The sequence below is a fragment of the Humulus lupulus genome, chromosome 2, assembly GCF_963169125.1.
Source record: "Humulus lupulus chromosome 2, drHumLupu1.1, whole genome shotgun sequence".
In the NCBI taxonomy this organism is placed as follows: Eukaryota; Viridiplantae; Streptophyta; class Magnoliopsida; order Rosales; family Cannabaceae; genus Humulus; species Humulus lupulus.
The window spans coordinates 20,306,900-20,320,169 of NC_084794.1; the positions used below are offsets into that span (position 1 = coordinate 20,306,900).

Below are 13,270 nucleotides of genomic sequence, written 5' to 3' on the forward strand. Positions count from 1 at the left end.
TTTGTTACATCGGACAGGACCGATATTGACAGTTGATAAGATAAGTAAACATAACGTTATTATCTATTCTAGTCATATCATATAGTTGACCATAGGTCAATTCAATCTCAATTCTGAGTGGTTAGTATTCTAACTGATTGTATTATTTGAGTTCTTTGACTTGTTCGTTACCAGCTTACCCTACGGACTAGCCCATACTTACATCTTGGGAACTCGGTAGTACAATTGAGTGGGAGTTTTAATCATAGATATGAACATCTATAGCTTCTGATGAAGAAGTGAAATGATGGTTTCCTTTTAGTTTGGTTCAAGGTGTTAAATGATAGAGATCTCATTTCAGTAATTAAATTAGTTGATTGAAATATCATTTACAAGGAACTAAGTGTTTTAAGGATAAAATACAATGAGGGGTAAAACGGTATTTTAGTCCTATCTCATTGTAGACCGTCTATAGAGGATTGAGTGACAATTATGGTTGTAAAAATGGATAATTAATAGCGTATCTAATTTGTTATAGAGCGTTCTATGAATTCAAGAGTGCAATTCCAAGTCTATAGTGGAGCCACGAGGAATTAATAAGTTAGTAAATTTATTTGTTAGATTTATGATAACTTATTGGAGCTTGATTTCATAGGCCCATGGTCCCCATTGTACCTTGGATAAAATCATCTAGATAGTCCCAATTAATTGATTTAATCATCAATTAGAATTATCAAAGTTGACCAGGTCAATTTTGGATAGTTTCACAGAGTTGTGTAATTTTGAGAAGAAAAGAGAAATTATGGCAGATTTATTAATTAAGATAAATTGGTATCTAAATTAATAAATAAGTTTAAATCAAGGTTCAAATTATAAATAATTAATTTGATACAGGATTTAAATAATTATTTAATTAATTAAATCAATAGAAAATAATACATGCCTTGATTTTAAGTCCAATGGGCTTATAATCAAATGAGAAATTTCACGGGCCTATAGCCCATGATAATTTCGACCTAGGGCTTCAAAATGGCTATTATTTTATTGATTTTTAATTAAATTAAATGGCCTAATTGAGTCTATAAAAGGAGTGCTTAGAGAGAAGTCAAAACAGAAGTTTGTAAAAAAACAAGTCAGATTTTCTGATAGTTTTAGATTCTCTCTAAACACAAGTCCTTTTCTAAACCTCTTTGTTATTTTCTCTTCTTCTCTCTATACCTATCTCATGTGTTTAGAATTGCCCACACTAGTCTAGGTGGTTCTAAGGATACATTGGAAGATCGTGAAGAAAATAGAAGATCGGTTCAGTTTCTTGATAATACTCTGCGACAGAAAGGATACAAGAGTTAGAGAAACTGAAGGAAGGACTCTTAATTCCGCTGCGTATACTGTAAGTATTATATTATTTGTTTCTCTTTGAATTCAATTTTAGAAACATGTTTTAGGCTATCTCGTATTAATTTGTTTAATATTAGATATACATGAAAATAAATAAAGATCCTGTATAAGCTAATCTAACAGCTTCAACTTGATATAAATAATGCATTCCTCAATGGAGATTTACATGAGGAAGTGTACATGACTCTTCCTAAAGGTCTTATTGTTCCTTCTTCTACATGTGCAGGACCTCTTGTTTACAAATTGCATAAGTCCATCTACGGCCTCAAGCAATCCTCACGCCAATGGTACAGAAAATTGTCAGATGCTCTCATTGCCGAAGGCTTCACCCAATCTCAAGCTGATTATACACTCTTCACTCGTGGCCACGATCAACATTTCATCACCCTTTTGGTCTTTGTTGATGATATTATCATCATTGGCCCAAATATTCAAAATCTCCAACACCTTCAAGCCTCACTTCACAAACAATTCAAGTTGAAAGCTCTTGGTACATTGAAATACTTTCTTGGCTTCGAAATTGCCCGTTCCACAGCTGGTTTGTTTCTATCACAGCGACAGTAAACTCTACAACTTCTTTAAGATACTGGATACCTTGGAAGCAAGCCATCTTGCACACCAATGGATCCAAGATTAAAACTCTCTGCTGAAACCGGTGAGCTTCTTACCGATCCTACACAATATCGGAGACTCATTGGTAGGCTTCTCTATTTGACTCTATCAAGGCCGGATATCACATACTCCGTTCATTGTCTAAGTCAATTTATGTCAGCCCCCCGAACTCCTGACCTTAAAGCTGTTCATCACCTCCTTCGGTATCTCAAAGGAACTCCTGGCTAAGGACTTCTTTACTCACCTACTTCTTCTCTCCTTCTTCGTGGGTTCTCCGATTCGGACTGGGCTTCCTGTCCCAACACTACAATAAAAGAGAGTATTAGAGGCAGAGGCTTCCGTCGGTAATAATAGGGCATTCCGCCGGTAATGCATATTAGGGGCGGGGGTCCGCCGGTAATACTCGGTCGGTGATTAGGGGTATTATCAGCGGACTGACACCCCACCGGTATTCTATTGATACCGGCGGATTAATAGGGGTGGGACTCCGTCGGTGTAAAAAAATAGTCAACCTGGTTTGACTCATTTAATACCAGCAGGTCCCGCCCCTATTAATCCGCCGGTAATAAATTAATAATATTAAAATATAATAATTCGTTTGATTTTATTTAATAATAAATATACATATAATACTTATTTAAAGATAATAAAATTTAACATAAATTAAAATTAATTATTAATAACACAATTAATATTCATCAAACAAAATTACATATAAACTAATCATAAAATTAACATAATAAAAATATCAATTGTCTTAATTTAATTACATATAAACTAATCATAAAATAAACATAATAAATTATCAATTGTCTTAATTTAATTAAAAACAAAAACTAATTATTATTGTTTGGATCGGGCCAACCAAGCAAGAAATATTCATTATCATTCAGGTCAATATCTTGAACACCAATGTTAGGGCGCGACAATGGTGGTGAAGCAAAGTGTGGTGCTAGTGGTGAAGGGTAATAAGCTTGTGGAGGCTGGTGCTGCGAATATGATCCAAATAATTAAAACTTTTATTAAATAAAATTATCAATTACTATATTCAAATAATTTAATGCTATTTAATATTAGATAATGTTATTTAATAAAAAAAATTAAATTATTTAATTATATAATGTTATATCAAACTTTTATTATTTAATTAATTAAAAATAATTAAAAAAATAAATTATTATTTATTTAATTCTTTATTCATAATTTTTTAATTTGTAATAATATTAATAATAATAATTTTACAAATTAATTATTATTTAACTTTTAGACTAATTTTTTTTTAAATAATTGGATAAATTTTATTAATTTTTTTCATTCATTATTTTATAATTAATATTTAAAACTTATCATTTCTGTGCCGATATCCCTATAATTGATGGTTGTAGTCAACAACCATCAATCATAAGCATACCGGGATAGAAAAAATAAATTAACTTCTAATTAAATACTAATTAATTTTTTTAATAATTTTTAATTAATTATAATAATACTAATTAACTAAATTAAATAATATTCATTACAATTCTCATTATGTTGACATAACATATAAAAAAAATTAAAACTACTTTACTTAATAAAATTTCACAAAAAATTTGACAGCATAACAGTTTAATACGGTTATTTAAAAAATTTTAAAATCCTACACTTAGAAAATCTCAAAACATTTATTATAAGATATATAGTTTTTTTTTAAAAAATTTTGACAACATAACAACTTAAATTTTTCATATCCCAAATTTTAAAATCTCCCAACAACAAACCTAGAATAACTAGAACAACAAAATATTTATTAAAATAATATTACAACACAAATCAACATATACCATAATATGATTAATACAAAAAAAAAAAAAAACATACATTAATAATCTGATTTTTTTCTTTCAAAAGCTTGATGCTCTGCTAAAAAAATAAAGCAACATACTAATAAGTTTTTTTAATTATATTTAAAAAAAATCAAATCTCATTCTTTTAACAATAAATTAAATACAATATAATACAACACAGAAATCTATTTTTTTAATAAGACCAAAACAATTTTTTTAATAAATATTATGAAACCAATATCATTAAAAAAAAATACATACACTCATGGTGGTCCAAAAATCCGGCGTGGGGTTCGAAACTCCGGCGTGGTGTGGGGGGTTCTGAAAATAAATACGAACAATTATAATTAAAAAAAACTACATACAAACAATTAAAATTGAAATTTTAATACATACAAAATTAATACTCTCCGGCGTGAGGGCAGTGGTGGTGCATGGACAAAGGGGCGGTGATGGTGCTTGGATAGAGGGGTGGTGCTCGGACAGGGAGGTCTCGGACAAAGAGGCGGTGGTGGTGGTCGGACAGAGGGGCATATTGAGAGAAGAGTGCGTCTGAGAGAGGGAGAGAAGAGAAATGAGAGAGATGGATGAAGCGATGTGCAGAATTTTCAATATGTAAGATTATTAGAGGCAGGGACCCGCCGCTATTAATATTATCCCGCCGGTAATAAATTATTAGCGGCAGGACCCGCTGGTAATATTACCGGCGGATATTTACTATTACCTGCGGATATTTATCTGCCGCTAATAGTATTAGCGGCGGATAGTCCGCCTCTACTAAGGGAAAATATCCGCCGCTAATAATTTTGAAACTGAACACCCTTTCGTTTCCCGGGAATTGTATTAGCGGTGGACTACCCGCCGCTAATAATTGGTAAGTCCGCCGCTAATAAAAAAATTAATTTTTTTTATTAATTTCCACATTATTAGCGGCGGACCCAGTAGTCCGCCGCTAATAACCCGTACATTACCAGCAGACTAAGTTCGTCTCTAATTGTTCCGCCTCTAATTTCAAACTTTCTTGTAGTGCAATACCAGACATTCTACTACTGGTTTTTGCATCTTCGTTGGTGATTCCTTAGTTTCTTGGCGCACTAAGAAACAAACAACTATCTCTTGAAGTTCGGCTGAAGTAGAGTATCGGGCTCTTGCAGCCACGACCAGTGAAATAACATGGCTTCAATACTTACTTCGTGACCTTCATGTTCTTAATAGTACCCCGGCTTTCATCTACTGTGACAACTCCTCTGCTATTCACATCGCTAACAACCCCACATTTCATGAGCGAACCAAACACATCGAGCTCGACTGCCATTTTATTAGAGACAAAATCATAGATTCTTCGATTCGTCTCATTCCTATTAGTAGTCACTTACAGCTGGCAGATGCATTTACTAAGGCTCTTCCTTCCACAGCTCTAAATTCTCACATAAGCAAGATGACTGTACATGATATATACAGTCCATCTTGAAGGGGGTATTGGGTTTACTCTGTTATTGTTTTCCCATCATTATATTTAGTGTATTTTGGTTGTATTTGTCTGTTATTTTTGTTTCTTTATTAGTTAGGAGAGTTGTTATTTTCTGGTTGAATTTGCCTGTATAAGGCATTCTGTAGCTTTGTTTTATTTCAGACAGATCAATAATATTCTCATTCTTTTCTTTCTTTCTTTTATCCGCAATACAAACTCTACGGCCTTACTCCAAACTACAAGTTTCTCAAGGTATTCAGATGTGCTTATTACTCTCACTTGAGATCATATAACTCGAATAAGCTTCAATTCAGATATGCAAAATGTGTATTTATCTGATGTATAGCTCAAGCCATACGGGTTATCTATGATTGCACCCATCGATCGGGTAGGACCCCTTGATGTCATTTTCTTCCTTTTTATTATCTCTGGCCATTTAAAATGTAAAGCAAATTTGGTAATTAAAAATAAGAATTCGGTTATACAGTTTAATGTGCCTTGTGGTCAAAGCTATTACAAAGAAGTCCAGTGCCCCTTAACTGAGATTTGTTGTGTTGTACTTTTAATTCTATCAAGCGTGCAAGCCTAATTAGCTCTGATGCAATATCGCCAACTAGAGACAAGTGGCAGACCCAAGTAGACACAAGAATCGATTAAAGGGGGCACAATTTATTTATTTATTTTTTTCAAAAGACAATATCATATACTAAAAATTTATTAAAATAATTATCTTACAAGTTATAATATTTTTTTTTGAAAGGTTATAAGTTATAAATAGGCTCAACGGAGATAGAGCTGTAAAATACAAGATTAAAAAGACAGCCTATTACAAAATTTTGCTCCTCCTCACAGCAGAAAAAAAAATTACTCTACCAGAAATGTAACATGGGGATTAAAATTAAAAAAACAACCTATAACAGAACTATATTATTCTCAAAAAATCTGCAACGAGAAAGACATGTTGTTTATTGCCAGTAATAACATATTAATATTAGAGCAATATCTCTTATAGTATTCGACAGGGATATTTCTCAGTTGTAAAAATCAGTTGGAACTTGCATGGAAGCATCCAAGATTAGCATATACATATATTGATTGCAGAAGACTAGAAGTCAATAACAAATAACAGAGGAGCAAACTCAAATTCCCAATTACTATAAGTACCTGACTAAACTGCAGAGTTATGTTAGCATAGATAGTGTGAGAAAGAGAACAAAAATAGAGGGTGTGGGGATACTAGTGGTTAGTAGTAGTAGAATAAATTATGCAGTACTAGTGTAGTGTGTAGTGACTATATATTTTTTTCAATATTGTAAACTATATATATGTGTTTTCGGCTTACTATGGCCAAGGGAGGCTTCCCTGTTGTGATTGCTAGCCTTTTGGAATGGGATAATCAAAACTGTACATTAAATAATTATTAATAAAAAAACATAAAAATATTTCTCAGTTTTCTCAGTTGCACAAACTTGATTTTCTATCATTTAATAATCAATCCATAATTCCCATTGATAATGAATAATCCATAAAATTTTGAGTCACTACTTGTTTAGGGTGAGCATGTTTTCCATACAAGTCCCAACGTGAGAGCGAATTAAAATGTCACCACCACCGATTTGAAGCAAATGTCTCTGTTGGGTTCTGATGTTAAACAAAATCTGCTCATCCCCAGTAATAACGAATACAATAGATTCACTCAAAAACCCTAAAGCCTTGAACCTTCTATCCAAACTAATGCTCAACTCCAATTTGGCCCAGGAATAATCTAAAGAATCACACTTCTTCACCACCCATGCATCACAACAAAATCTCAAACCATCCCCATTGTTGTTATTATTATTATTTACCTTTTTGTGCTCGAACAAAATAAGCGAACCCTTACGATGATCAACAAAAGAAGCAAGCTCCACATGATGCCAATTTTCGTCACTATCATCTGCAACCACTGCTATGCTTTCCGGCAACGCTATTTGACCAAACAACTTCTCCTCGATATCAAAGAACAACAGACTCCGAAACATGTCCCCGTTGTTGTCCTTGAAGAAAGCAATCCAATGAACCCTACTTCCGGCCTTCTGCGAACGCCAAGAGATTTTGATGAGTTTATTAGGCAAGAGAGGGGGTTCGATGCTAATGGTGTGGTTCCATTTTTCTTCTCTGAGCGAGTAGAGAAGAATAAGACACAATGGGTCTGTATTATTATTCTTGTATTCAATGTAAACAAAATTCACCACTTTGTAATCTTTAGTCCTAGAATCGTATCCGAATCCAAAGCAATATATGCCATGTTTGATGGGATGAATTTTTTCTCTTTTGTCGCTCCAAATGTCGATGTCTCTAGATTGTTGCATGCTGGGATTCCACAAAATCAGTTTCCTTGAATTCGAATCCGGCCCGTCCTGGTAGAGGCAAACGATCCCATTATTTGAACCAACCTTCCTCTGATACATGTTTGATGTTTTTGTTAACAGTTCGAAGTTCTCTCCAGTGGTGGGTTTGAGGTTGCGGTGAATGTAGTAAAGATCTTCGCTGATAGTCCTGGAATGGCATCTGAATATATTCATTTGTGGAGTTCGTAGTATCTGTCTCTCAAGGTGTTTTTGAACGAATTCCGGGCTTGATATATTCAAATTCCATTGTTTGGAGACGCTTTTGAACCTCATGAGTGATTTCACAGGAAAGTTTAAGAAAATCTCGTAAACCATCTCGTAAGGGAGGGACTCACACTCCCTACTACGAAAGTGTTTATTTAGAGACAACATTTTTTTTTGTTTTTTTGTTTTCTTCATACTAGAGAACCAACCAGGGTTGGAGAGGACGCTAGGCTAGTTTTGCTTACCATAACAGATTTTCCAACAAAAATCGGGTTCCTTTTAGATATACTGTATAATATTATTCAAGGTTTGGTTCGTGCAATATGTCTATATATAAATATCAGAAGATTTGAATTAAAGATATGAATTGAGATAGTATACTAGTATGCTTGTGATTTCAAATTCAAAATAATATATCAATATAATATACAAACATTAGTTACTAAGTGTTGAAAAATAGAAATTGATACCTGATAATATTCCTTTTATACAGTCGTAACCAAGATGATTCTAGAATTAGACACATCCCACATTTTAGGATTTCTTTCCATACTTGTACCAATCATATTATATTGATTGGGAATATTTTTCTGTTATTATCGTACATCTCTCCTGTATTATAAATACCCAGCTTAGATATTGTATCATCAATCAATCAAGGGAATTAATATACATAGTATAGATTGATCATAATTTTCGCCCCTTTTATTTCTTTCCTTGTCTAATTTTTATTTAATTTGGTATCAAGAGCCAATGGCGTCTTCAAGGTCTTAGTACGATTCTTCCGTCAGCCAAGAACGTCGACAGGATGAGCCACCCGCTCCACCGGTCGTCGACGTTGATAATCGTCCCCCAGCTCCGCTAGTTGTTGAAGCTCCAGCTCAAGTCATTCCCGTTGTGCAAGCTCCTGTCGCTCCATTGCTTGCTGCTATCACCATTCGCCTAGATCGTGAGAACTATCCCTATTGGCGTTCCCAAGTCCTTCCTGCCGTCTGTGCTCACGACTTTGAAGGGTTTCTCCTTGGTACCAGACCTCGACCACAACAGTTGCTTGATCTTCCTGCAGGTCCAAATCCTATTGTGCAAGGTAGGTAAATCCCCAATTTACTCTTTGGATTAGAACCGACCAAGCTATTTTAAGTTGGCTTTTGAACTCTTATCTCTAAAGCTATGCTGGGCCATGTACTTCACTGCAATTTTTCTCAAGAACTGTGGCTTCTCCTTGAAAATATTTTCACGACCCAGTCTCATGCTCGCATTCTCCAGGTGCGATTTCAACTCCAATCTCTGAAAAAGGGAGCTCTGTCTATTCATGAGTATATTTTAATAAAAATGAAAACTTTTGTTGATGGTCTCACTGCTGCAGGACAAGTCCTTAGTGATGATGATCTGATCCTTTACATCCCTGGTGGTCTTGGACCCGAGTATGACTCAGTTGTCATTAACCTTACTTTCAGGGTTGATCACATCACCTTCTCTGAAGTTCAGTTTCTCCTACAGAGTTGAGAGATAAGGCTTGACCAAATCAACTTTGTTGTTACTACTGATCTCACTGTTCCCTCTGCTAATTTTTTTGTTCAGAATAAGAAACATTTTGTTCTTTCTCACTCTGGCAGGTCCTCCTCTTTCCGAGGCCAAGGTTGCGGCCGCGGTCGAAGCAACCATGGTCGTCTTGTTTGCCAACTTTGCAACAAACCAGGCCACTCAGCAGCCAAGTGTCACTATCGTTTTGATAAGGCTTTTACTCCAGCTCCCTTCAATCCCAATCAGTCTGCAAATTCTCAACACAATGCGGCTGGCAAACTTAGTGGCAATGGGCAACAGACTTTCATAGCCAACTCAGGCCAGCACTCTCCCTCTGAGGATACACATTGGTACCTGGATAGTGGTGCCACAAACCACATAATTGATAATGCTGGAAATCTCCAAGCTCAAACCGAGTATCATGGTAAGATTCACTTGGCATAGGTAATGGTCAATCTCTTTCAATTTCTCATATTGGAAATTCTGACATTAAATCAACTGGTGATGTAAAATCTATTAAACTCAACAAAATTCTTTGTGTACCCTTTATTACCAAAAATCTATTAAGTGTTTCTCAACTTACCAAAGATAACAATGCCTATGCCAAGTTTTCTGCTAATTCTTGTGTTTTGAAGGACATGGATACGAAGAGGGTTCTTCTTCAAGGGAAGGTTAGTAATGGACTCTATCAACTCACAGCTCCACCAGCATGTTCTCCAAGTCATGGTTTAACTTGTTTCACAGCTCAAGTTTCAGCAAATAAATTTTCCAGTCCAGAGTCTCTCAAGTCTTGTTTTCATGTTTCTATCAATGAGTCTAAGTTATGGCACCTTAGGTGTAACGCATTGGTTACCCCAGAACAGTTACGGTGATCGGTGAACCAGAAATTTGACTCGTTACCCAAGTCCTTTGGTTAAAAACGTGCTTCTAAGTGTTATTAACAGGCTAAGGTAGAAAACCAATAAAAAAGAAATTATATATTTTATTTAGAACATAAAACTGTTCATGGGTTCATCAAAACGTTTACAAGTTATTTACAACTCAAAATGTTACTGTTTCAAATTTACAAACTCGCCGATCTAAGCGGCAAAAATAGGGTAAACCCCCTAGTTTCTCTAAGAACTCCTTGGCCGTGGTGGTCAAGCGGCCGCATATGTACACATCACCACCTAAGCTCTCCACTCAAGGCTGGGTGAGCTTTTCTTTCCCTTTACCTGCACCACATAGCACCCATGAGCCAAGGCCCAGCAAGAAAATACAATATAACATGATACAATATCAACAATGATCATAATAATCATTCATGACTTTCAGTCCAAAACAGGTAAGTGACATTCGCAAAAGTCACTAAGGTGGGTACAACTCCCTTTAGCCATGTGACGATAGGGTCACCGGGGCTTAACAGATAAGTGAACCTTTCACTAGCTAAAATAGGATAGGTGCATGATGAATAGTCACCAACATAACCTTCCTCATGACCCTAGAGTCATAACTATGGAACACTATTCCCTAGCCATGTGGCAAGCAGTCACCTAGGCCTTAGGCCTTGGCTTTGAGTAACTAGTCCTAGACTAGCCAAGCGCTTATAAGTTTTCATCATCCTTAGGGTCGATCTAGCATTAATGCCTTAGAGTCATTCAATGCTGATATCGATTAGATCTAATCTTTAATCGGCTCTACGTTCAGGATGCTTATGCCGTTTCTGACTCTTAGGTCAGTGACACGCGACCAATGCCGTTCTTGACTAATCAGTGTCATACACAAGTAAACAACATTCGCTAGCATTTAATATGCCATCAATGTCCACATTTATCAACCAACATGCCTCACAACAATCATGCATGTCATACACACAGGGTGTATTTTTCTTACCTCTGATTCCAGCGAGAATGAATAAAAGAACGACCCTTGAGAACGATTTGACTTTTAGTCCTTTAGCGATCACCTAGTCATAACCAAATATGGGAAACCATCAATAAATGATTAACAAAGGTTCCCAAACCAAGATCTAGCCTCCGGGACATCAATCCCCACTAATCTGGGTAGCAGGAACAATCCCGAGGCCTAAAACCAAGTTCCCGGGACCAAAACACTAAAACAGGCTCAAACTTGTCCAAGGGCTGCGGCCCTAAGACCTTGAGCCGCGACCCCCAGCCACTCCATGAGCAAGGGCCGTGGCACCTAGCAAGGCAAAATCGCTCCACTAGCTTCTTCAAGCTAGGGCCGCGACGCCCAAGAACAAGGTCGCGACCCCTAACCCAGAACCATCCCCAAACTCGTTTTCCATCATCCCAAACCCTCCAAAAACATACCTAGACACTTCCAAATCAACAAATCAAAGTTCTCAAACTTCCCAATGATCCAAAACCATCAAATCCCGAGGCTCAAACGAACCAAAAACTCAATGATTCACAAAATCCAATTCGAAGCTTAGAAACTCTAAAAACTCAAAACTTAAAACTTAGATTACCTTTGATTGGGTTGTTTCTCGTTAAATACTTCAGTCAAGAAGCTTCTAATCTTTCCTAAGATCGCTATGGCTCGATCTTTGCTTGATTCCGACTCCTAGAACTCAAGATTTCTTCGAAAACGCTTCGAACAGTAAAACGAACTAACGGGAAGAGAACGAGAGGTTTTCTAACGTATGGTTCTATCTGACAAGCTACTTCAGGCTTAAGTAACCTCAAATAAAACCTAGTGCTCGGGACCCCAAAAACCTCCCCGGGAACATTATAGTCAAAACTCCCAGAATTTCCTCCTTATCTCAATAACTCCCAATTTATCATCAAATAACATTCTTATAACTCAATATCCCAATAAAAGACCCCCGTTATGACAAAACCGCTAAGTTATAATATAAGAATGTCTCATGCCAAATAGCTCGAATATATCTCCATAATAATGGGATCTCATTCACAAATCACAATATGCACCCAAAATACACAAATATGCCCTCAACAAGCCAAATTACCAAAGCACCCTAATACTCAAATGTGGACCCACATGCATGCATATAACATCATATTATAATATAATTCACATAAACATGCATATTATTAGTTAATGGCATAATTAAACAATTATGGCCCTCCCGACCTACTAATCCAGCTATTAAACCGCATTAGGGATTTTGGGGCATTACATTTGGTTAGGCCATCCTTCCTTCAATGTACTCAAGCATGTTTTAATCAATGAAAATAAAACTTTACCTTCCAATTTGCATTTTTCTTCTAGCTGTAAATTGGGTAAAGCTCATCACAAAGCATATCCCTCAACTCTTAAAGAAACCAAACATGCCCTTGACTTTGTACATTTTGATATATGGGGACCTGCCCCTACCATGTCTAGACATGGATATAGGTATCACATCCATTTTATTGATGACTTTAGCAAGTATACATGGATTTTTCCATTAAAAACCAAGGATGAAGCTCTTCAAGTTTTCAAGAATTTCTAAGCCCAAGTTGAGCGTCAACTCAACACCACAATCAAAACTGTCCAAACCGATTGGGGAGGCGAATATAGGTCTTTTGAGCCCTTTCTTCAAGCCTTAGGAATTAGGTTTCGTCATCCTTGTCCACATACCCACCAAAAAAATGGCAAAGCCGAACGAAAATACAGGCACATCGTTGAAACCGGTTTAACTCTCCTCCTAGGTCACTCTAGTATGCCTCAACGGTTCTAGTGAGAGGCTTTTCAAACAACCACCTTTCTTATTAATTATCTTGTCACTCCTTTGAACTACAAAAGTCCAATCCAAAAGTTATTTAAACTTACACTGAATTATAAATTTTTAAAGGTTTTTGGTTGTGCTTGTTATCCCTATCTTCGACCTTATAATTCCAACAAGCTTCAATTTCATTAAG

The 13,270-nt window shown here is 35.9% G+C and overlaps 1 protein-coding gene and 1 non-coding gene across 2 annotated transcripts; one reads left to right on the forward strand and one right to left on the reverse strand.

Moving 5' to 3' along the window:
* Positions 1-6,827: 6,827 nt before the first annotated feature.
* LOC133814010 (F-box protein CPR1-like) lies at positions 6,828-8,193 on the reverse strand. Its single transcript, XM_062247033.1, has one exon. It carries the CDS (start codon positions 8,073-8,075, stop codon positions 6,828-6,830), a length of 1,248 nt encoding a protein of 415 aa, XP_062103017.1. The 5' UTR covers positions 8,076-8,193.
* A 1,058-nt stretch (positions 8,194-9,251) lies between these two features.
* On the forward strand, positions 9,252-9,388 carry LOC133820340 (small nucleolar RNA Z247). Its single transcript, XR_009886757.1, has one exon. It is a non-coding gene; the product is annotated as a small nucleolar RNA Z247 (small nucleolar RNA).
* The last annotated feature ends 3,882 nt before the right edge of the window (positions 9,389-13,270 follow it).